Genomic DNA, 26,474 nt, shown 5'->3' on the forward strand with positions numbered 1-26,474 from the left:
CTAGGAGTGGAGTTCCTGGGTCAAATGGTAAGTCTGTTTTGAGTTTTTTGAGGAACCTCCATACTGCTTTCCACAATGGTTGAACTACTTTACATTCCCACCAGCAGTGTAGGAGGGTTCCCCTTTCTCCACATCCTCGCCAGCATTTGTTGTTCCTAGTCTTTTGGATGTTGGCCATCCTAACTGGTGTGAGGTGATATCTCATTGTGGTGTTAATTTGCATTTCTCTGATGATTAGCGATGTGGAGCATCTTTTCATGTGTCTGTTGGCCATCTGAATTTCTTCTTTGGAGAAGTGTCTGTTCAGCTCCTCTGCCCATATTTTAATTGGATTATTTGCTTTTTGTTTGTTGAGGTGCGTGAGCTCTTTATATATTTTGGATGTCAACCCTTTGTCGGATCTGTCATTTATGAATATATTCTCCCATACTGTAGGGTACCTTTTTGTTCTGTTGATGGTGTCCTTTGCTGTACAGAAGCTTTTCAGCTTGATATAGTCCCACTTGTTCATTTTTGCTTTTGTTTCCCTTGTCCGGGGAGATATGTTCATGAAGAAGTCGCTCATGTATACATCCAAGAGATTTTTGCCTATGTTTTTTTCTAAGAGTTTTATGGTCTTTGATCCATTTTGAATTTACTTTTGTGTATGGGGTTAGACAGTGATCCAGTTTCAGTCTCTTAAATATAGCTGTCCAGTTTTGCCAGCACCATCTGTTGAAGAGACTGTCATTTCCCCATTGTGTGTCCATGGCTCCTTTATCATTATGGTTTGGTTTATATCAAGGCTATCTAGTCTGTTCCATTGGTCTATGGCTCTGTTCTTGTGCCAGTAGCAAACTGTCTTGATTACTATGGCTTTGTAGTACTTGAAGTTGGGGAGTGCGATCCCTCCCAGTTTATTCTTCTTTCTCAGGATTGCTTTGGCTATTCAGTGTCTTTGGTGTTTCCATATGAATTTTTGAACTATTTGTTCCAGTTCATTGAAAAATGCTGGTGGTAATTTGATAGGGATTGCATTGAATCTGAAGATTGCCTTGGAGAGGATGGCCATTTTGACGGTATTAATTTTTCCTAGCCAGGAGCATGGGATGAGTTTCCATTTGTTAGTGTCCTCTTTAATTTCTCTTAAGAGTGTTTTATAGTTTTCAGGGTATAGGTCTTTCACTTCCTTGGTTAGGTTTATTCCTAGATATTTTATTCTTTTTGATGCAATTGAGAATGGATTGTTTTCCTGATTTCTCTTTCTATTAGTTCATTGTTAGTGTATAGGAAAGCCACAGATTTCTGTGTGTTAATTGTGTATCCTGCAACTTTGCTGTATTCCGATATCAGTTCCAGTAGTTTTGGAGTGGAGTCTTTAGGGTTTTTTATGTACAGTATCATGTCATCTGCAAATAGTGACAGTTTGATTTCTTCTTTACCAATTTGGATTGGTTCTATTTCTTTGTTTTGTCTAATTGCTGTGGCTAGGACCTCCAGTACAATGTTGAATGACAGTGGGGAGAGTGGGCATCCCTGTCTTGTTCCTGATCTCAGAGGAAAAGCTTTCAGCATCTCACTGTTCAGTATGATGTTGGCTGTGGGTTTATCATATATGGCCTTTATTATGTTGAGGTACTTTCCCTCTATACCCATTTTGTTAAGAGTTCTTATCATGAATGGATATTGAATTTTGTCGAATGCTTTTTCAGCATCTATGGAGACGATCATGTGTTTTTTGTCCTTTTTGTTTATGTGATGGATGTTGTTGATGGATTTTTGAATGTTGTACCGTCCTTGCATCCCTGGGATGAATCCCACTTGATCGTGGTATATGATCCTTTTGATGTATTTTTGAATTCGGTTTGCTAATATTTTGTTGACTATTTTTGTATGTACGTTCATCAGGGATATTGGTCTGTAATTTTCTTTTTTGGTGGGGTCTTTGCATGGTTTTGGTATTAGGGTGATGTTGGCTTCATAGAATGAGTTTGAGAGTATTCCCTCTTCTATTTTTTGGAAAACTTTAAGGAGAATGGGTATTATGTCTTCTCTGTATGTCTGATAACATTCTGAGGTAAATCCATCTGGCCTGGGGGTTTTGTTCTTGGGTAATTTTTTGATTACCGCTTCATTTCTTTGCTGGCAATTGGTTTGTTTAGATTTTGTGTTTCCTCCTTGGTCAACCTTGGAAGGTTGTATTTTCCTTGGAAGTTGTCCATTTCTTCTAGGTTTTCCAGCTTGTTAGCATATAGGTTTTCATAGTAGTCTCTAATAATTCTTTGTATTTCTGTGGGGTCTGTCATGATTTTTCCTTTCTTGTTTCTGATTCTGTTGATGTGTGTTGATTCTCTTTTTCTCTTAATAAGTCTGGCTAGAGGCTTATCTATTTTGTTTATTTTCTCAAAGAACCAACTCTTGGTTTCATTGATTTTTTTCTATTGTTTTATTCTTCTCAATTTTATTGATTTTTTCTCTGATCTTTATTATGTCCCTCTTCCTGCTGACTTTAGGCCTCATTTGTTCTTCTTTTTCCAATTTCATATAATTGTGACATTAGACTATTCATTTGGGTTAGTTCTTCTTTAAATATGCCTGGATTGCTATATAGTTTCCTCTTAAGACTGCTTTCACTGCGTCCCACAGAAGTTGGGGCTTTGTGTTGTGGTTGTCATTTGTTTCCATATATTGCTTGATCTCTATTTTAATTTGTTAGTTGATCCATTGATTATTTAGGAGCATGTTGTTAAGCCTCCATGTGTTTATGAGCCTTTTTGCTTTCTTTGTGCAATTTAGTTCTAGTTTTATACCCTTGTGGTCTGAAAAGTTGGTTAGTAAAATTTCAGTCTTTTTGAATTTACTGAGGCTCTTTTTGTGGCCTAGTTTGTGGTCTATTCTGGAGAATGTTCCATGTGCACTTGAGAAGAATGTGTATCCTGTTGCTTTTGGATGTAGAGTTCTATAGATGTCTGTTAGGTCCATCTGTTCTAGTGTGTTTTTCAGTGCCTCTGTGTCCTTACTTATTTTCTGTCTGGTGGATCTGTCCTTTGGAGTGAATGGTATGTTGAAGTCTCCTAAAATGAATGCATTGCATTCTGTTTCCTCCTTTAGTTCTGTTAGTATTTGTTTCACATATGCTGGTGCTCCTGTGTTGGGTACATATATATTTATAATGGTTATATCCTCTTGTTGGACTGACCCCTTTATCGTTATGTAATGTCCTTCTTTATCTCTTGTTACTTTCTTTGTTTTGAAGTCTATTTTGTCTGAATCTAGTACTGCAACACCTGCTTTTTTCTCTTTCTTGTTTGCATGAAATATCTTTTTCCATCCCTTGACTTTTAACGTGTGCATGTCTTTGGGTTTGAGGTGAGTGTCTTGTAAGCAGCATATAGATGGGTCTTGTTTTTTTATCCATTCAGTGACTGTATGTCTTTTGATTGGTGAATTCAGTCCATTTACATTTAGGGTGATTATTGATAGGTATGTACTTATTGCCATTGCAGGCTTTAGATTCGTGGTTATCAAAGGTTCAAGGTTAATTTCCTTACTATCTAAGAGTCTAACTTAATTCACTTAGTATGCTGTTACAAACACAATCTAAACGTTCTTTTCTGTTTCTCCTCCTTTTTCTTCCTCCTCCATTCTTTATATATTAGGTATCATATTCTGTGTTTTTTGTCTATGCCTTGATTGACTTTGGGGATAGTTCATTTAATTTTGCATTTGCTTAGTAATTAGCTGTTCTACTTTCTTTACTGTGGTTTTATTACCTCTGATGACAGCTATTCAACCTTAGGAACACTTCCATCTATAGCAGTCCCTCTAAAATAGACTGTAGAGATGGTTTGTGGGAGGTAAATTCTCTCAGCTTTTGCTTATCTGGAAATTGTTTAATCCCTCCTTCAAATTTAAATGATGATCTTGCCAGATAAGGTAATCTTGGTTACAGGCCCTTCTGCTTCATGGCATTAATTACAGCATGCCACTCCCTTCTGGCCTGTAAGGTTTCTGCCGAGAAGTCTGATGTTAGCCTGATGGGGTCTACTTTGTATGTGATCGTATTTCTCTCTCTGGCTGCTTTTAACAGTCTGTCCTTATCCTTGATCTTTTCCATTTTAATTACTATATGTCTTGATGTTGTCTTCCTTGGGTCCCTTGTGTTGGGAGATCTGTGGATCTCCATGGCCTGAGAGACTATCTCCTTCCCCAGATTGGGTAAGTTTTCAGCAACTACCTCCTCCTCCTCAAAGACACTCTGTATCCCTTTCTCTCTCTCTTCTTCTTCTGGTATCCCTATAATGTGAATATTGTTCCATTTGGATTGGTCACACAGTTCTCTCAATATTCTTTCATTCTTAGAGATCCTTTTTTCTCTCTATGCCTCAGCTTCTTTGTATTCCCCTTCTCTAGTTTCTATCTCATTTCTTGTCTCCTCCACTGTATCCAACCTTCTTTTAATACCCTCCATCATGCTCTTCAATGATTGGATCTCTGAGCTGAATTCATTCCTGAGTTCCTGGATGTCTTTCTGTACCTCCATTAGCATGTTGATGGTTTTTATTTTGAACTCCCTTTCAGGAAGAGTCATGAGGTGCCTGTCATTTAAGTCTTTCTCGTGAGTTGTATTAGTAATTTTACTGTGGTCCAGGTTTCTTTGGCATTTCATATTTGTACATGGCGCCCTCTAGTGTCCAGAAGCTCAGTTCTGGAGCTGCTCAGCCCCTGAAGCAATGTCGGGGGTTGCAGGGGAACGGTATTGGTGCCTGGGGGGAGGAAAGAGCTGTTCCCCACCTCCCGACTGCTGTGCCTGTCTCCACTGCCTGAACTAGTGGGCCGAGCACACAGATATAAGGTTTTGTCCCAGAGCAGCTGGGTATGGATCCCTGCTTTCCACAAGCGGCCGGAATCCCAGTCTCCCCAGGAACTCCACCTGTCCCAGCTTTCCAACCCCCATTCGCTGAGGTCTGCTCTTTTCTCCAGGTGTGTGCAGTCTGACGCCGTCCTCTTTCCTGTTGCTCTCTCAGGATTAGTTGCGCCAACTGTATTTTCTAATTGTATCTAGTTTTAGGAGGAAGCCTCTGTCTCTCCTCTCATACCACCATCTGTAATCCTCTCTGGTTATATTTTAAGAGATGTTTATGCTCAAGTTCTTTCCCTTTTTTTAACATTTATGTATGACTAAGAGAGAGGAGTATCCTGAGCCTCACACAGTTCTTCCAATGTTATATACTGAGTAGGAACTCAGATAAAACTAGGTTTACCTACAGTCATCTTTAGTAAAGGTCATGTTTTTAGCTTATGCTTTTGGTATAGAAGGTAAGATGCTTTTAGTTTAAAATTTCTACTTTCTTTGAAGTGAGTTTAGTTTTGGCAGCTGATTTACTCTCTCTGCTACTTCCTCCTGTTTTAACACCAAGACTGCATTCCCCTAGGCCTGCAGGGCTCTTTCTTACCTGTGTGGCTGTGGCGTGTTTAAAAAAATCCTCCTGTAGGGTTTCCTTTTCTCTTTCCAGGGTAGGCTGTACCTTTTTCCTGCAGCATTTTGTTCTAGCTTGAGATGCCTGTCAGTACTGCTTTCCTATAGGTTTGTCTTTCCTTGTGGCCTGCTATGTACTTTCCTAAGGTGGTGTTTCCCACATAAGAATTTTGTGCTGTGTAAGTACCTCGTTTGTTTTTTTTTTCATTTTGTTTGTCTGTATCTTGTCATCTTGTCTGGCCTTGTTTCTTCTATTTTTTGTCCTTGTGAGTTTATACCTTTTTATTTTGGTTCCTTGTTATTTTGGCAACATTTGAAAGCAGGGTTTTCCTGAAGGTGTGCTTTTATCTAACTGGGAAAATGGATGGTACTAATTTTTTTTTGAACTTTGCCCTTAGAGAACAGGTTGTGTTACTGTCTCTGAAAAACAGTGTGGAAATCACAGCTGCAAGCTCATGACATAATGAATATTCCATGAGTATGAACAGTTAGATTTTATGGGCTAAACTTCTAGTTCATCAAGCATACTACGAAGCACTCAAATGTCACCTCTTCGGTGTAGCCTTCTCTGCCATCTCCCCCACCCTCACACTCCCTCGTGTTCACTGCTCTTCTTCTGAGCACTTACCACCATATAACATGCAATGTACTTTATTCTCCATCCCCCCCACTGGAATGTAGGCTCCATGAGGACATGGATTTTTGTTTGTTTGGTTTAGTGCTCTAACCTCAGTGCCTGATATGTAGGTGCTGGATAAATACTTGTTGAAAAATGACTGCATCTTTTCCCCTTTCTTGTACAGTTTGTGGTGATTCTTAGCTTCCTTCCCCTGACATTGTGGTTTGGGAACAGGATGGTACTTAGTCTGATCAGGAGCATCCTTATTTATTACCCTTTAACTAAAGGGTAGTTACTTGTTCCCTAAAAGATTCTAGTTTATCAAAATGTTTATATCCTAAATATAAAAAAAAGTTTCTAGCCTGCTGTTAGCCTGGGGTTGTTTACTGCATGAAAATGCAAGGAAGCAGAACTGTTATGAGCCTGCATGTGGTTGTGTTTTCAAACCCGACACTAAATTTGAAAAACTTATCAAATAGGAGTGGATAGGATAGTGATCAGTAAGTTCTTGAGCTGTGATGATAGATCCCATGCAAACCGTTCCTGCATCAAGATGGCAGAAAACATCTACAATAAATTAGAGACGAGGATATTAGAGCTGGACTCCTTTGATTGCTGAACTAAACCATAAGCACTTTACTCTTCTGAATACCCTTCGAAAGAAAGTAGTAGCTAGGTATTCTTCTAAATTAGTGGTCAGCAAACTTTTTTCTGTTAAGAGTGAGATAATAAATATTTTTTTGTTTTGTGGGCCACATGGTTTTTGTTGGAACTACTCAACTTTGCCATTGTAGTATGAAAGAAGCCACAGGCAGTATCTAAATAAATGATAGCTTCTGTATTCCAGTACAACTTTATTTACAAAAACTGAATGGATTTGAGCCACAGGCTGTGGTGTGCTAATCCCTGCTCTAAATCAAAAGTTCTGGCTAAAATTATTTATGGACCTAGCTTACTTGAGTTTAGTTTTGAAGAATGAAAATGGTTCTTCCTGGTTTTGGGTTTAGTGGTTCAGGATCTCTTTGGCCTAGGCTCCAGTCCTGTCCTACTCACCCTCAATCAGAGACCTCTTCATCAAATTTCAGGACCTTCATTTGTTGCCTGGTGTCCAAGGTTGTAGCTTTGGCTGGGGGTCGGGTGAGAGTCTCTCTGCCTCTTGAGTCTCACATGTTAAATGTGGTTGCTTGTCAAATGACCGCAAAAACATTAAACACAAAATAAAACCCCAAGCCAAATGATTTTATTCTTGGACAGATTATGGGACATTTCACCCCTTTGACTACATTATCTCGAATATGCTTAATTAATATTTTATATTGGGACCAGTCTGAATATAAGGGCCCTTCAGCTTAGAAACATCTTACTGTGTTAGCTGTCTGCTGTCCCTTTGAAAGGGAAGCCAGTTGACTGCCTCCTCTACTTAAGTTTTTGCTTTATTGAAGTTTCTTTACTGTATACTAGTTATGAAGAAGTTGTTTTTCTCTACTATGAAAGAAAAGTCAGCAATTGGTGTTCTCGTTGCTAATTTTTTTACAATTATACTTTCATTTTTTTTTTTTTTTTTGCAAGGTTCATTTTTCTGTGTCTTGGTTCTTTGGTTCTTGCCTTGATCCTATGTGCAGTTTTTTGCAAATACTATTTCTTAAAAATAGTCTAATATAATTTTTTATTTGCCTGGTTTAGTCCATTAGGGCTACTGTAACAAAGTACCACAGACTGGGTGGCTTTATAAACAACAAAAAGCTATGTTTCACAGTTCTTGAGGCAGGAAGCCCAAGATCGGGCTCCAGCATCTTTGATTCTTGCCTTGATCCTATGTGCAGTGTTTTGCAAATACTATTTCTTAGAAATAGTCTAAAATAGGTTTTTATTTGCCTGTTTTAGTCCATTAGGACTACTGTAACAAAGTACCACAGACTGGGTGGCTTTATAAACAACAAAAAGGTATGTTTAACAGTTCTTGAGGCAGGAAACCCAAGATTGGGCGCCAGCATGTTTGGGTTCTGATGAAAGCCCTCTTTTGAGTTGCAGGCTGCTGACATCTTGCTATATCTTCATATGGTGGGAGGGGCAAGGGAGCTCTTTTTTTTAAAGGGCATTGCTCTCATTTATGAAGGCTCCATTCTCATGACCTAATCATCCCCTTCACCCCGCCATCCCCGCTATAGGCCCCACCTTCTGATTCCATCATATTGGGCATTAGGAATTCTACACAGGATTTTTTTTTGGGGGGAGGTGGAGGACAAACATTCAGACCATAGTATAGCCTATTTCTAAAGTGAATTCTAGATGCCAGATCATGTTGTTTTATTCAAAATAAGTTTTTTTCTGTATTGTAAGGTCTGTTATGTCAGAAACATGGTTACTGGAGCTGTCGTATTATTTGACATTACGGGCTAGACATCTCTCCCAATCATGTTTACAATATTACATTGTTTTTTTTTCCTGTTAAGAATCTCAATTTGGCCTTTTCCTAAAACAGCCATTGTCAGTTTAATTAAATTTTTGCCTCTAGTTAAAATCACTTGCTCTAATACAGTGGCTATCTTGTCCATCTTTGAGGAAACTTCAGTTACTTTTCAGTGCATTTTTTCAAAGATGTATCACCCAAAAGGTGTGAAGTCCTCAAGATTTGAGAAGGCATTTTATTAATCTCTGTATCACAAGCATCTGGTATATAGTAGGTATTTATGTTTATTTAAATGAAGGAATTTCACCATTACAGGTTCACCATTTCTATATTTTTCTACTTGTTCCCTTCTGATATGGTTCATTTGTTTGTTCCTCAAAAGTCATAAAGATATTACATGTGCTTATAAATATTCCTTAATGTAGCTGGTGGAAGAGGTAGGGAGCTAAGCTTATGTTCTCTCGTAAGGTCACATGACTACTGATGGTTAGGGTGGACAAAAGCCTTCTAAGATGCTTGAACACAAGAGTGCCAATGTTCTGCCACAGCTGCCATTAGAAAAAAATTACTTTGGACATTCAAGATTACTGATTGTTACTAGAGTCCCATTGTATATGAAATAGCTTAGCTGTTACTTAGCAAATCTGTAAGGTTTTAAAAAGCATTTTAAAAATCTTTGGTTTGGTTACATTTTCTGTCTTACGTAGCAAAGGTCACTCCAATTGATTGGACTAACTTACGGCATTTGAGACATTTAATAGTAAATTCATTAGCCAGTTCTTCTTTTTGAAAGATGCAAGGTTGATACCTGTTATAAATAGAAGTGCATATACTGCCTCTTCTAGATTACTGCCTTAAATTGCACCTACAAAGAAATTAGTAGTTAGTTGACAGTGCAGGCCATTGATAGAAGTCTCAATAGAATAATACTGCTTAATAAAACATGTCAGTGATTCATATTATAGCAAACTAAAAATGTAAACTTCAATGTGAATGAAACAACATTTCCATGTAACATGTTGCTGTTCTAGTTCTTATATACAAGTTTTGTATATGTAGCTTAATGGGTAATTAATTATAAGCCAGTCATTTTTTTTTCAAAATTATATTCAGTGTATCTTTTGTCCTTTCTGTTAGAGTATTATTCATTTTATTTAATGATTGAATCTTTACATTTAGTAAATGTAGGAGTAGTTATAAGGTTGGAGAATTTGCTAGATCTTACTTTGATAATGTTTATTGTCAATGTTACTAGCAGCTTGGAGGCATTTTTTCCCGTCTTTATTCAGGCATAATTGACATATAATAAACTGTCCAAATTAAAGTGCAACTTGAGTTTTAACATATGTATACACCCATGAAAACCTCACTGCAACTTAGATAATGCTTGTTTCTATTACCTCCTCCCCCACCCCCCAATTTCCTCCTTTTTTATTTCATTCCCCCTCACTCCCTCCCCAGGCAACCACTGACCTGCTTTCTGACTCTATACTAGGTTGCATTTTCTAGAATTCTTTTATAAATGGAATCATATAGCGAATCTTCTATTTTGTCTGGCTTATTTCATTCAGCATCATTATTTTGTGATTCATGCATGTTTATATTAATAGTTCTTTCCTTGTTATTCCTGAGTGGTATTCCACTGTATATACTACAAATATACTGTACCACAATTTCTTTACCCATCCATATGTTGATGGACATTTGAGTGTGTCCTATTGTATATAGAGCTGCTAGGAATATTTGTGTACAAGTCTTTGTGTGGACATAGATATTTACTTCTCTTGGGAAAATACCTAGGAGTGAAATGGCTGGGTCATATGGTAGGTGTAAGTTTGACTTTTAAGAAAACTCCTGGTTTTACAAAGTAGTTATACCATTTCATATTTTATATTCTAGTAGCATTTAAAAATTCTAATTGCTATTTTGGAGTCACTTTTACATTTATTTTACTTTTTCAGTTGTTATTTTGGAGCCATACTTTTTGGGGATACAGGGAAGGGCTAAAATATTTAGACGTTTTCTTCCCAGAAATTTAGGTAAACATCTTTTTGGAAAATTTGTGAAAATTGGAACTCTTTTCAGTAAGACATGATCAATGTGTTAGTCCATTTTTTCCTTAGTATGTGAAATGGAAAAAAAAATGTGTTCTTAACTTCGGATTTCATAAAAAGAGGAAAGAAATACTTATAGTATTTGAAGAGTTTGGTTTTCTAAGTAATTGCCAAGATACTGTGAATCAGACATTAGTTTTATAGCATTTAATATAGTTGCGGAGTTAATAGGAGTAACTCTGGAAATCTTATAAAATAGGTTATGTAAGAATTTTCTTTGAAAAATCCCTGAAGTCATCTGTTAGGGACAGTGTTTGACATAATGTCTCTCCCTAAGTTCAACACAGTTCTATTTTCTGCTGCATTAGCCAGTGTTTATTTGCTTGCTGCAGTGAAGTGGTTAGCTTGCATGTATGGGTTGTGTCTAATGAAAAAATATGTAATTTAAAACACTAGAATTCTATTTGGCTTAGTGCATAAGACATCTGGGAACTGATATAAATAGCACAGGTGATTAATATCTCATGCTGACTTTGGGTCATAAGTATACATTTTATTGAGAGGAATGGTGGGTAGAATTGCTTGTATCATTTAATTTAATTTTTATTTCTATCATTTTTTTTTGCTGTGTGTAAATGGTTGTATTCTCATAAAATAAATGCATATATGGTGTCACTGCACTATAATATAATATGGCAGCAACTGAAGCTGAATGCAAATAGAGGTAATAATTTACTAAGAGTAGGGTGGCTGATAGACAGGTTTATTAAATATGTGTCCATTGGCCCTTTTGAGCTTACCTTAAGGTATTAGCAAGAATAAGTAGCCATCTGCACTTATTCAGTGCTTTCTTGCCCAAAACTATAAGTATAAATCAGTGGTACAATTATGTTCTGTAGCTTTGTTGTGTATGTAAAATAAACTAAAAAATGATTCCAACAATATGTTCTGCTTTCATGAATCTGATCTTTTAACTGTTTGTAAACATTTGAAGTACTTCTGTATAAAACATTAAAAAATCTCCTTTAGGTGCTTAACTTGTAAAATGCATTGTTTAATTTTCATATTTTGCTAAGAGTTAACAATGTTTATCTCTTTCACTAGCCAGAGTAATCGGTAACTGATGAGACAGTGTGGCAAAGAGGAAAGTTTACCTGACTTAGTGTTGCAGATCCTGAGCTTCAGCTCTATCACTAACTCACTTTGTAATGCTGGGAAAGTCACATTTCTTATATGTAAAATGTGGGGAGTAGACTTGATGATCTTGAAAACTATGCAGATACTTTTCTGGGGAAGTGGGGAAGGGGAAGCAAATTTATAAAAGAAGTTGTTTTTAAAAACATTTTTATCTTCTTATGTAGGTTGTCCCTGAAAGTTAATGGCTTTAGTAGAAATGATGTATAATCACTTTTGAATTTGTGTGTATCTCATCTCTTGAAGGATGCTTCAATCTGGATCCCAATAGAGTTTTGGATGTCATTTTAGAAGTGTTTGAATGCAGGCCAGAACACGATGAAATCTTTATATCTTTATTAGAATCTTATATGAGTATGTGTGAACCACAAACACTGTGTCATATTCTTGGATTCAAATTCAAGTTTTATCAGGTAATAAAAAAAATGTGTATGTGTGTATCTCTATATATCAATGGAGAAAGAGGGAGAGGTTAATTTCATCATTTTATATGTACAGTTTAATTTGATTTTGTTTGTAAATGATTGGCTCCAGCTCAGCCATTCAAGCAGAGGAGAGAAGATAAATGGATAGGTAACAAAGCAATATGATCAGCACTATATTAGTAGGATGAATGGTTTGATGTGAAAGCCTAGAGGAAAGCATAATAAATATTTGCCTTTCAAGAGATGGAGTCAGGGAGGACCTTACAGATACAACCTTTTTTTCACCTGGTACTTGGAGGATAAGTAGAAGTTTTTTGAGAGTTGTCCATGCAAATGTAACAAGTACTGTGAGAGGGAGGACATGACAGTATGAATATATGTAACAGATTGAAGACATGGTACATAATCTGATGTGGCTGGATTGTAAGATGGGAAAAGAAGGGACCAGAAGTGAAGTTGGAAAGGTAGGTGCAGTTTAGATTGTCAAGGTCCCTTGATATCTGTGCTGATTTAGAATTTTACTGAATAGATAGTGCCCATCGCAGTGACCTTTGAAATTTTTTATGGATGTGAGTAAATTCTTAAGGCATATCTTAACATAATTTTTCATTTAAACCACTGTAGTAATTATCTAACAAATCTATGCTTTGGATTATTTCTGTTTCAATCCATTTTTCATATTATTACTATTACATTCTAAAATAGATGTAATTGACACACTGCACAAAAACCTTTTCCTGCAGGATGAAATTCAAACTTCTAAATGTGGTAGAAAGGCTCTTCACAATCTAGCCCCATTCTTTCTTTCCAGCCTCATCTTTAGTGATTTTATTTTCTTAAACTTAATATTCTCGTCATAAGAAATTCCTAGCCATTTCCTGCATTTAGGTAAAGACAGTGCTAGGGATAAACCTTTGTTTACGTGCAGTTCTTTATAACTAGAAAAGTGTTCTTACCCAACCATCTCACCTGTCTTTTCATCTTGTGAACTCCTAATTATCTTTAAAATCAAGTGCTACTTGTTCTATAATTTCTTCACTGACACTTCACCCATATGGAATTAGTCACTTTTTAATCTCTATTCTCATAAAACTTGGCACAGAATTCTAGTACTTATCAGGGTATATTAGAATAAAACATATCTACATCCTTTGTAAGATTATAAACCACTTAGGACAAGGTCTCTGTTTTACTAATTTTTCTGAATTAATTTACTACTTAGCCTATAGTAAATGCTCACTAATTGTAAATGAGTGATCTATGTTTTAGGAAGATAACTGTTGATAGCATGGAGGATTTTAACATAATAAGGCCTCCATTTTCCTGTTGGTATAGCTTTCCTAATTTGTTTTCCTGCCTGGGGTACTTAGCTAGTCAAGAAATACTCGTTTATTGAGTGTTTATGATAATGGTGTTGCTTTGCTAGGCACTGAGGATACCCTGATGAAGAGTGTGTATTCCTGTTCTCTGAAGCTCAAGTTTAGGATAATAATACAGTTTTTTAAGGATTTTCAAATGATAATATCACCTACTGCCTTTGCTTATCTTTGATTTCCCATTTTTTGGGATGTTGCAGAAGAGAAGTCAGATGAGAACTTGAAAGCGTATACCATTTTGATACCAAACAAGACTCACGGCAGGGTTTTTGGGCAAGAGCACTTTATCTTTGTTCAAGAATTGATGATAGCAGCTGTCCCCTGTTTCACCAGCAGCCAGGGAGGCCACTGTTAGTACAGGCAAAGAGAAGTTCAAGTATTTAATCACATTTTAAGAGGCACTGTGATTGCTTTGGGTTTGAGAACATGAAGCCAACTGCTGACACGACAGGGTAGCTGAAATTTAACTTGAGCATGCATGACTAGAGTATAGGTTAGGGCTTTGGAAATTCTAAGTCTTGGATCATTTGCAGTGAATAATGATAACCCACTGCATAACATCAAGTATTGTTAGTTGAATGCGAGTTTTAGAACTAAAATTTTTATATGAAAATATTCCTCATAATGGTAACACTTTTTGGGCTGAATTAAAATATCCCGGGGGGGGGGGTTGACAATGTTGGAATAATCCTTTTTTCAAAAATAGAATGTCTTTTTCCTATATGAGAAATACCCAACCAAAAAATACTTGATTTAGAAATATCCTATTATTAGAAAGAATAACCCTCATATTATAACATCATTCTGTTGTTTCTATTGCCCAAGTTATCTTGTTGTGACAATCTGCAATCTTAAGGACCATTGAGGGTAAGGGAAGAAAAGTGTTAGAAATTTTATGGTGTTGGAGGTAAAGGAAGGAAAGTCATAAAAATCAGGAACTGCTTAGGGACTACAACCCTGGAAATTGGTTCCTGGACAGTTATGGTCACCCTGTTTATTGGTCCCTTAATTTACTCCTCCCTCCCCTCTTCCTATCACTACCTGAAAATGTTCACTCCTCCTGTCTACAGCCCATATTCTCACCAGTTGGGAATTATTTGGATTAACAGGCTTCTTCCCACTCCCCCCATTGCTAAGACTTTTTGGCAAAGCTAATTATTTCGCTGTGAAGTTAGTGAGAGTGATTTTACTCTGGTTTCAACCTGCTCATACTGGATGTTTTGACTTGGAACAATAGTAGGGGATATAAGCAGTTTTAGAGCACATGACCATTTTGGAAAATTGGGCAGGCACATTTGATTGATTTTCCTAACAGGGATTACTACAATAGAGGGTTTAGGGACAACATGAGGGTCAGCACAAAGGACAGGAAGGAAGGAGTACTAGAAGGTGTGAGGGTACCCCAGGACTCTTGGGCTGGAGTTGTCTTGCCATCAGAAAGAGGAGCAAGATGATCACTCTCACCCATATCACAGCCCCATGATTCCTGGATTCAAGACAAAATAATAGTAGTAATAGTGGTGCCATGGTTAGGCACTATTCTAACTGAAATTCATTCATTTAAGAAATAATGATTGAGCACCTCTTATGTGCTAGGCAATGTTTCTGGTGCTGGGGTGAACAAATAGAAATCCTTGCCTTCATGATCCTTACATTCTAAGTAAGTTACATTGTATGTCAGAAGATGATCATTGTGATGGGGCAAAAATAGAGTAGGATAAGGAAGGTTGGGAGTGTTGGAGTGGTAGGTTGCAATTTTAAGTAGAATGGAGAGAGTGGACCTTGTTGAAAAGGTAAGATTTAAGCAAAGATACAAAGGACGTGAGGGAGTAAATGTGCAGAAAATCTGGGGAAGAACCTCCATGTTAAGAGATCTGCCAGTGCAAAGGCCTTAAGGTGTGAGCATGCCTGATGTGTTGAAGAATAGCAAGAAGACCAGTGTGGGTGGGTCAGAGTGATTGAATGGCAGAGCAGTAGGGAATGAGGTCTAATACGAGGAGCCACATTACACAGAGCCTAGTGCAAGGTTTTTAACTTTGATGCTGGATGAAGCCAGTGGAGGATTTTGAGTAGGAGAGTGATATGCTCTGACTTTGTGTTTTCATTTTACTTCTCTTTTACTTTTTCACTTTATTATGAACATTTTCAAACATATAGGGAAGAGTGAATAGTGAAATAAATACCCATAGCCCATCACTTAGAAGCAAGTTTATTAACATGTTGGTATACTTTTTTGGAAATAATTATTTGTATTGCTGATGTCATGAACATTTACTCCTACATATGTTAGTTAGTGTGTGCTTTTTAAAAGGTCATTTTTCTGTGTACCATGATACCACTTTCATATCTAACTAGATTGCCATCATTATAGTAAACTCAGACCACATTCATATTTCCCAAATTATCCCTGAAATTTTACAGCTGGTTCATTCAAGCGATAATCCAAAGACCAAACATTACATTTGATTGTTAGGATTCATCAGTCTCTTTTAGTTTAGAATAGTGCCCACCTTACCATTAATGGCTTTGACTTCTTGAAGAGACCATTCCCATAGAAGACTCTGCCTTTTGGATTTATCTAACTACTTTTTCATGATTGGTTTAATTCGTTCTTTGTCCCCTGTCTTATATATTTGGAGTTAGGTCTAAAGTCTTGACTGTGTTCAGGTGAAATGTTTTATCGCAGAAATATTTCATAGGTTGTACTATATATTTCATATAACATAATGTCTAATCTGTCTGACTTTTAACATTCCAGAATACTGGTGACAGTCTAATCCCTCCATTATACAGTAATATTTCCTTCCTTGTCAATAGTAAGTAATCTGTAGTTTGTCACTTTGGTACCATGTGAATATCCAGTTTTTCATCAGCCTTACATTAAGTGTCTTAGAATAGATGGATGATCCTTTCCTAAATCAGTTATTTCCTTAGCAGTTCCAAATTTTTGATTTACTAATTTTATCATGCCCTCTACATTTATTGACTGTCATTCTTCTATAAAGAAGAGTTGTCCCTTATAAACTGGGGTTGTTTGGTTACCCTGAAATGAAGTTCCTATGAAAGCCAGGGAAAATGCTTTAGTTTTTCCCCCATTAATTACTAGCTGTCAGAGTAAGGAGTTTCTTTAGTAGTCACCTCTAATGGTGACATGAGTGGTGAGTGTGTGAGAAAGAGACAAAAGAGACAAAAAGAGTGTGCATTTGCGTTTTGACTTAGGTTTTCAAAGAATCAATATGGTTATGGTAGCAGTAGAAGTTAATGAGATCCTGAACATATTTTGAAGGTAGAGCCAGTAGTATTTGCTAATGGATTAGATACAGAATGTGAGAAAGTAGAGTTAAGGATTATCTTAACATATTTTTTTTGGACTGACCATCTAAAAAGGTGATGTTGTCATCATTGAGATAGGGTAAATTTTAGGTAGATTGGTTTTAGAGTGTTGGGAATAGGAGTTAGGAATTTGGTTTTGGACATGTTAAGTTTGAGGTTGTGTTAGATATCCAAGTGCAGATGTTGAGTAAATAACTGGATATATGAATCTGGTGTCCAAGAGAACAGACTGGGCTAGTGATAGAATATTGGTGTCAAAAGCATGTAGATGATATTTAAAGTGGTGATACGGTATAAAATCACCAAGGGTTCAATATGGAGAGACAAGAGGAGAGAATCAATGGCTGAGCCTTGGGGTATGCCAATGTTAAGGGGCCTGGGAGAAGAGGAGGAACCAGCAAAGCAGGTATAGCAGGAACATATAAAATAAGAGGAAAACAATATAGCATCTTTTTGTAAGCTAGATAGAAGAAGGAATGATGAACTTTGTTAAATGCCTCTGGGAGGCCATTTGAGATGACTAAAAATTGATCATTGGATTTATCAGAAGAGAGGTCTAAAGTAGCCAATTTGGTAGAGTTAGGGTGGTGTTAAGAGAGAATGGGGAGAATGAAATTAGAGGCAGAATAGATAACTTTATAAAGGAGTTGCTACAAAGAGGGACAAACAAATGGGGTGGTAGCCGGCAGGGGAATGTGAGCTTGAGGTTTTTTTTGAATATGGGAAAGAGAACATATGTATGCTAATGGGAATGATTGAGATGTAGGAGAGAGGAGAGAATTATTGGAATAGTGTTTTGAGTAATATAGAGTGGAATCTATGGCATAAGTGGATGGATTGGCTTTAAATATGAGCATAGAGAGTTCATCTGTAATAATAGGTGGAAAGGCAGCATATGTAGGTACAATTGTTGGTAGGTGGGTAGATATGGTGGTGAAAGTTTATAGCAGTCCTGTTAATTGCTCCCATTTTCTTGCAGAAATAGGAAGCAGGGTCAGCCTCTGACAGAGAGGATGAAAGAAGAGGTATGGAGGTTAGGAAAGAGGGTAGGAAATAGTTGTGTAGGATGGTGAATGGACAAGAGAAAATAGAGTATGATTGGCCAGCAGCATTAAGGACCCACTTGAGGGTGGATACTTGAAATCAGCATATTGGAGGGGTTGTAGCTATTGGTAATTTTAAAGTTTAGGATATGGAGCTAATGGCTGAAATAGTGTAGAGGAGAAGGTCTTTGGAAGAGAGGAATTCAAGGAACTGAGAAGGCAGCTTGATGGAAGGATCACTTACATATATATGAAAATCTCCAAAAATTAAGAAAGGAATAGAGTTAAGAGAGTGACAGTGAATCAGAAGTGAAGGCCATTGCTAAATGAAGGATAGTGACCAGGGGTCCACAGATAGCAGCAATAGGACATCACTGAAAATGGCAGAGTAGGGAGGTCCAGAACTCTGTCCCTCCATAAAAGCAACCAGTGAATTGGCAAAAACTCTCAGTCAACTTTTACAGAACTCTGGAATTTAGCAAAAACTTGAAGCAAAGGCATAGTGAAGAAAGAAGATGCTGGTCTTGGGTAAGAGAGCACTGTGGTGTCTTAAATTGCTTGCCTACTATACCTCACACCCAGATTGGTGGTGTCTGTGAAGAAAATAGAAGCCCACATTCCTAGTGCAGATTGCTAGTGCCAGAGGATACAAAGAATCATTCTCAAAGAGCTGTGGGTTGTGACCTGTCTGGCTGCTTCCTGAAGGACTGATGCAAGGGCCTGTCTTTGTTTTACCAGACTGGCACTATCCCCAGGGCTGGGGTAGTTTTGGCAAAAGCATTTAAAAGCACAACTGTTGGCTTTAGCAGCCTGGAGCAAGAGACAACAATCACATAAGCAATAGAGAGACTTGAAAGCCTAGAAAGGAAGGAGTTGGATAAGGAGATATATGGGAGAATAAGGTTTTTTAAAAAGCTCCTGCATATACCAGGGAATTGTAGAAAAAAAGGCCACGTACATGCTCAGAACTGAACGTGGGCTCAGAAAAGAGCTGAGAAGACCCCTACCTCTGGCTGACCTTCAGGCTCTGCACAAGTGGGAAGTGAAAACTAAGGCAGAGTTGCAAATGACCTGGCCAAGTGTTGAGGAGTGCCCTAACAATACAGCCAGTGTGCGAAGACCAGAGGAGTATTTTTTTTCACTTTTTTCTTTCTTTTTGTTTTGGCTTTAGGCCTTTAAGAAAACTCAAAGCTAACAACACAGATTTAAGTAGCCACATAAGACAATAATACAGACTTTACAAAGTGAGTTTAGAAAAGTCACTAAAAAAGCAAGCAACAATAACCCATAATAAGCAGCATCAGCAAACCCCTCAGAGAGGGGGCAGGATTTTAAGAGTTGTCACATGATCCTCAAAATGTCTGGTTTTCAGGAAGAAATGAGGTATGCAAAAACAAAGCATGGCTCATTCACAAGAAAAAAGAAATTAGTAGAAACTGTCCCTGAGGAAGCCCAGGTGATGGACTTACTAGATCAGTTAAACTAACATTTCTAAATACGCTTATGATCTATAGGAAACCATGGGCAAGGGACTAAAGCAAACCAGGAAGGCACTGTCTCACCAGGTAGAGAATATTAATAAAGAAATAGAAATCATAAAAAAAGAACCAAATAAATTCTGCAGTCAAAAAGTATAACTAAAGTGAAAAATTAACTAGAGGGGTACAACAGCAGATTGGAGGAGGCTGAGGAAACAATCAGCTAACTTGATAAGTCAATTGAAGTAAATCAGGCTGAGGAGTTGAAATCGAAAAGAATGAAGGAAAATGATAGAGCCTGAGAGACCTATAGGACACCATCAACTGTACCAATATGTGCATTATGGAGTCCCAAAAGCTGAGGACAGAGAAAGGGACAGAAAAAATAATGGTTGACAACTTCCCAAATTTGAAGAAAGAGATGAATCTGCACATCTAAGACTTTCCATTAATACCAAGCAGGATAAACTCAAAGGATATCTGCACTGAGACCCATTTTAGTCAAATCATCAAAAGACAGAGAATCTGGAAAGCAGCAAAACAGAGGTGACCCATTGCATATGAGAGATTGTCAATAAGATGAACAGCCGATTTCTCTTCGGAAGGCAGTGGGATGGCATATATAAAATGCTAAAATAATAAAACTGACAACCAGGAATTCTATACCGAACAAGATTGCCCTTCAAAAATGAGAGATTATGAGCTGGACTAGTAGACCTGCCCTACAAGAATGCTAAAGGGAGTCCTTCAGACTGAAATGAAAGGACACTAGATAGTAACTTGAAGCCACATAAAGAAATAAAGAACAATGGTAAAGTTAACTACATAGGTAAATATAAAACCAATATTACTGTATCTTTTAGTTGTAGGCCTTCCTTTTTTCCTATATGATTTAAAAGACAGAGGAATAAAACAGGAATTATAAATGTAATTGGCATACATCGTGTAACACTGGAGGGATAGAGATATGTATGTGCTTTCTATATACTATTACATAGAGTTTTTATTAGTATTAAAACCAAGTTGGTATTAATTCAAACTATGTTATTACAAGTTTAAAATGTTAATTGTAATATCCCAGGTAACCACTAAGAAAATGACTAAAGAACACACAGAAAAGGAAAGGAGAAGGGAACTAAATGGTACATTCTAAAAAAACAAGCACCAAAGAAAGCAATACTAGAGGAAATAAGGGACAAAATATAATGTAAGACATGGAAAACAAATAGCAAAATGGCAGAAAGCCTTCCTTGTCAGTACAGTTGACCCTTAAACAGCATGGGTTTGAACTGTGCAGGTACACTTACATGGGGAATTTTTCCAATAAATATATTGGGAAATTTTTTTGAGATTTGTGACAATTTGAAAAAAAAACATTTTATTGTAATAATACAGTATATAATACATATAACAAAAAATATGTTAATCAGCTGTTTATGTTAACGGTAAGGCTTCTTGTCAGTAGGCTATTAGTAGTTATATTTTTGGGGAGTCAGAAGTTATGTGTGGATTTTCAACACCCCTAACCTACCTACTCTGTGTTGTTCAAGGGTAAACTATAACACTTTAAATGTAAATGGATTAAACTTTGTAATAAAAAAGACATAGTTTGATAGAATGTATAAGAAAGCATGATCCAACTTTATGCTGTCTGTAAGACTCACTTTAAATACAAATATACAAATATGTTGAAAGTGAAAGTGTGGGCATTGGTATCCCATGCAAATAACATCCAGGAGAGAGCTGGGGTAGTTCTTCTAATATCAGGCAAAATAGACTTCACGCTATAAACCAATTAGGCTTGACAGGCATATATAGAACACTCTACCTAACAAAAGATGACACATTATTCTTAACTGCACATATAACATTCTCCAGGGAAGACCCTTGGATGGCAAAGTAAGTCTCAGTACATTTGTACAAAACATCTTATTTGACTATGGTGGAATTAAACTAGTTAACAGCAGTAGTGATTGATAAATCCAAAGCTGGGTGGGTTTTCGTGAAGGTGCAGGGAAAGAAAATAGACTGACAACAACTATAAAAAGCAAAGATGACTCGTACTTCACCTCCAGGCCTAGTAGTGTGGGGCCTGGGGAAAATAGCCACCAGGTTACAGTGGGAGTGGTGTTCCTAGAGAGTGCTAGGCTCTGTTCAGGCATGAAGGTGGAGAGGACATTTAGAGGAGAGGTTCAGATATAGGGGGTTTTGCTGAGGATGAGTCATGAATTCCACAGGATTCCATGGAAGTTTTTTGAGAATGTGGAAAGGTGGGATGGACAGGACAGAACAAGGATTGTGCAGAGCAGTATCAGGAGCAGAGTATGGAAGCTGAGGTATGGCTGGGAGCTGGGGTCTTGTGGTGACCAATTTAAATAGAGATAATGGAAATAATGAGAATAATACCTGGTGGATTCAGGTCAGGTAGTGAGCTTTTGTAGGTTTGCTCTGAAATCCTGACTACCATTTGTTTTTATGGGAAAATGTTTTGATACTAAGTAACCATGTACAAAAGTTTAGAATTAAACTGTTAAGTTGATGACATCTCTTATCTGTCTTAAAAAATATAGTAGAACAATGCCTTTTTTTATGATAAACCTATTTGCTTTTTTAGGTTCATACGGTATGTGCAAAACACCTGTCACAATTGTGGGGGAAGTCTTACAAAGATCTCATTTTCAGTTTTGAGAAGGAAACAGTATATTGTTACTGTTTGCTTTTTATTTTCATTTGGCCATTTAGTAATTGCCAGTTGTCCTCACTTCACTCTTCCATTCATCTGACCACAAGCAGTTTAAAAATTAGGGAAAGGTCTTCCTGACAGCATTCAGATATCCTTGTTTCTATGTAGGGTCTGCAGGGCTGGCCTAGAATTGACCATTTCTATTTTAAAATGTTGATTTATCCATGTGTAATATGTATAGAGACCTGTTTTGAAGGGGAAATCTGCTGATTTACATAGCACAAAACCAAGAAATAAAAGAATAGGGAGAAAAAATTAAAGCAGACACAGAAAGTTCTGCACTTACCAATTTGTTAGTCTATCTGCATCTCCACTGAGAACACCTAAAAAAGCAAGGTAAGAAAACACAAAAACAGAAACCCAAACTAAATATTATGCAGTATAAAATGTTACTCTATTCAATTTCCAGATTTTATTAAACTATTAGCGTGCATTGTAAAGTGTATCCATTTTTGAAATCTTTCCTCATGCTCATTAGAAGATGTTCTAATATGAAAAGGGATGTTGACATAAGTATCTTTGTCCTGGATTCAGATGTTATGTGTGATCAGGAAGAGGAATGAAGCTTATTGTTAACCTAGAGTTATTTAGTCTCTTTGTTCTTAATTATTGGTAGGTAGAGGATATGATTTTAATTGTATTTTATGCACTAAGAAGAAACTTTTCTTTTGTTTTTCAAGGAACCAAATGGAGAGACCCCTTCATCTTTATACAGAGTTGCAGCAGTACTTCTACAATTTAATCTTATTGATTTAGATGATCTTTATGTACATGTAAGTCAATAGGCTGCTAATAATATTTAGTTGTCCATTCCAGGGGTGCAGGGAGGAGTAGACAGCCTTTATAGCACTCCAAGGTTGGCCCTAGGCTTTCACGTCTTAGTTTTTGAAGCCCTTATGCTTTATTGCTTTGTGTTTACTTTATAAAGGGAATCAATTTAATGCTTTGACAAACTGGAAATCAGATACTTTAATCATCCTTGCAGGATTCAAAGTTGGATATGACATTCTCAATTGTCATCAAGGCATATCTCATGGGGGAGAAGCCAAATTCTAAACAGTGTGGTTTTAAACTTCTCTATTATACATAAATCACAGGAAATATGGGATTACCTAGATACTTGTTCCTTTTCCCCAAAATGTTAATTTTAGGCATTCAGGATGAATTGCTGGATCCGGGATCTAGAAGAGTATGTTTGAAATTATGATTGATGACCTCTAGTTTAGCAACAATTTAGCCTGTCAGTTTAAATAAAACTAAGTTTGTAGTATAGCAATTACTGTTTTATTAGGTTGTGTGCTAGGATATCTATGAACTTAAACTTGTCCAAAGCTGACGTAACCTTCACTGCTTTTGCAGTCCATTTCTAACTTTCTTGCTTATCATGTACTGTGGTTTACAGAGTTGACTACAACTTGGTCTTTACCTTGGAAGCAGTCATAGTCTAGCAAGGGAGAAACATTTTGCATTATATAGTAAGTACTATGCTGGAGGTATTCACAGAGTGCTGTTGGGTCTTAGAATAGATAGTGACTCTCTATGTTGGAAGGCTTTTCCAAACTAGTGATGTTGAACTGGGATCTTGATAGATGTGTAGGTGTTGGCTAAGCTTACAAGGTAGGAAGCTTTGTAAGTAAAATTAACTGGGTATAAAGGAGGAGGTTTGAAAGGGCCTTATCATCACCTCGGGAACATCAGGAAGCTCAAAGTCATTGGACCCTGGGGTGGTATGTAGGGGAAATGAAGATGGAGAAATAGATTGGGGCTGAACTGTGATTACTTCATAATAAACTTGTGTTCACTAGCAAGATATGGCAGTTGTAACTTTATATGCACCTAGTAATACATTCCCCAAATAGACAAAACTAGAAATAGAAATTTAAGAAGCTTAAAGTTCATCCATTGTAATGAGAAATTTTAGAGACAATTGGCAGTACTCTATATAAAAGATGGGGACCTACAGCAGATATATAGGAAAACAATAAAAATAGAGGGCATAAAGAATGAGCAGTGGAGAGCATAATGAATGACAAAAGTTTGTTTAACTCCTTGTACCAGTCTATAGTGACTTCTTCCACCCCCTCTTTTGACTAATGGGACGAAGTCTACAATATGTAGTTTATTATTTCACTGTTGCCTTTTTTTATTTGCTGCTGGTTTACTTTGCATTAGATTTAGCTACTGAATTAGATTATTCATTTCTTGGGGCAGGTACACTTTTATAGCTCACCATAGTGCCAAGCAGAAACTACTAAATAATGGATTGTTGGCTGTATTTTTCTTTGTGTCTGGGTTACTTTATGAAATGTCCACATTAACCATCTTCCACGCATACAAGATGGCTGTATTTGAGATACTCAATCCTTTTTCATGATGGAGGGTCAGCTATACACATTACTTTTTCGTTTGTAATAAATTAGAAACTAGTTTGTGACTTAAGTGATATAGTTATCTAGGAAATGACAACTGAGATGTCAAATTGTTTATAATTTTTCTACTTGAGATTTTTCATTTAGAGGAATCAAGTTTATGCTGTTAACGTAATTCAGTAGCTCACCTCTCCCAAATTGTATCTGTTTGTAGTACTTTATTTAATTTGGAGTTTGTCGTTTAGAGGGGATAATCTGATATTTTTAATGGAACAGGTATACATTTCTTGGGTAAACCAAGCTCAGTGGTAAGCATCACTGTTATAGCATTGTGTTAACATGAAACTTCGAACTGCTACCAGATGTTAAAAGGTATACAAAATTTAAGCTCTTCATTAGATTTAAAAAATATAATGGAAAGAAACTTATTTAGAAGGGCTATCATGGTCATGAATAAGCTGGACTTTGTTATTTACAATTTTATCAATTGAGTGTAGTGTTTGCTTTTTATGTGCAAATAGTATTAGCTGTTATATGAAATTTTAATGAACCATTTTTAGCTTCTTCCAGCTGATAATTGCATTATGGATGAACACAAACGAGAAATTGTGGAAGCTAAGCAAATTGTTAGAAAACTTACAATGGTTGTATTGTCTTCCGAAAAAATTGATGAGCGAGAGAAAGAAAAGGAAAAAGAAGAGGAGAAAGTAGAGAAGGTATGTGGTTCATTCTAGTAAAATCAACATTGTCTTCTGGATTTAGAATTATTTAATTAGTTAATGAACAATTTATTAATTTTGATTGTGTTGAAAAAAGGTGGTTTGATTTCTTACATACATTTCAAAATGTATTCTAAGTAAAATCACAAATGTATTTGTGACTTTTATTTGTGCTCTGTCTCTTAAGTCCCAAGGGGTTCTCAAAGGTGAATGAGTTCTAGTTTGCTGTGGCACAGAACATTAAGTACAGTGTAATATAATCCCTAGTCTACGAACTGTCACACTGTGTTTGCTAAATGAAAAAACAGATCCTGTTTTTTTTTCAGTTGCTAAAAAACTTGATTGTAGTTCCTGGAAAATACCATTGCATTTATCATGAATGGCAGCCATTGTTGACATACATTGTTGTATTATTTAGCTCAATTTTTTTAAATAAAAAAAATCAGGATTTATTGGTGTCTTGTCTTTGTTCTTACTGTAATTGTTTATTTTTAGCCACCTGACAACCAAAAACTTGGTTTGTTGGAAGCCTTGTTAAAGATTGGTGATTGGCTGCATGCACAGAACATTATGGATCAGATGCCTTCATACTATGCAGCTTCACATAAGCTAATAGCCCTTGCTATTTGCAAGCTTATTCACATAACTATTGAGCCACTCTACCGAAGGTATGTTACTGTATGCTTTACTACTCATTGAGGTAGAATTAGTTTAGGACTATAAAAAAAACTGCATGTTTATCGTGTCTCTTCAAACCAAGCATATACTTTAGTATGTTTTATCAGAAGATACAAATTATTCAGTGTATCAGTTTGATATGTGTTAATTAGTGACTTGTCTCCTAATGTCTATATCAGGTGTTACAGAATGTGTGCTGCAGTGTAGTCTAAGAAGTATAGGTTAGACTTTTAGGTTGAGTTTGTTCCATTGAGAGTGAAAACTCCATTCTTCTGTTCTTTACTTTTCCTCCTGTCTGAGGGGTAGAGAATTCTAAGGTTTTTACTTAGTGTATTTTCCTCTATCCTGGGTTGAGTGGCTCTGAGTGAGGACTTTGCCTCTCTGCTTGCCTTATCTTTCCTGGCATTTAGGCTGCTGTTGGGGAAATTGCTAGTGCAGCCTCTCTCATCATCCCTAGTTACTGTGTCGACCAGTCCTCTAGTCCTCAGCCTACTTGCAGGATACTTAGGAGCAGTATTGGCAGAAGCTCTGGCTTCAGCCCCACAGAGCAGAGCCTGCCTCAAAAGCCCCAGCCT

The 26,474-nt window shown here is 36.8% G+C and overlaps 1 protein-coding gene across 11 annotated transcripts in view; it reads left to right on the plus strand.

Moving 5' to 3' along the window:
- Positions 1-26,474, plus strand: part of THOC2 (THO complex subunit 2) — a 123,627-nt gene that overhangs the window by 29,753 nt on the left and 67,400 nt on the right. For all 11 annotated transcript variants that reach the window (XR_008995266.1, XM_057495930.1, XM_057495931.1 and 8 more), the window contains exons 8-11: positions 11,982-12,148; positions 22,814-22,906; positions 25,063-25,218; positions 25,717-25,889. Coding sequence is in view for 10 of the 11 variants with exons in the window: in XM_057495930.1 (XP_057351913.1) it covers positions 11,982-12,148; positions 22,814-22,906; positions 25,063-25,218; positions 25,717-25,889 (589 nt within the window). In the remaining variant the exon portion in view is untranslated. The remainder of the gene's footprint in view (positions 1-11,981; positions 12,149-22,813; positions 22,907-25,062; positions 25,219-25,716; positions 25,890-26,474) is intronic.

The sequence above is a fragment of the Manis pentadactyla genome, chromosome X (genome assembly GCF_030020395.1).
Source record: "Manis pentadactyla isolate mManPen7 chromosome X, mManPen7.hap1, whole genome shotgun sequence".
Classification (NCBI taxonomy): domain Eukaryota; kingdom Metazoa; phylum Chordata; class Mammalia; order Pholidota; family Manidae; genus Manis; species Manis pentadactyla.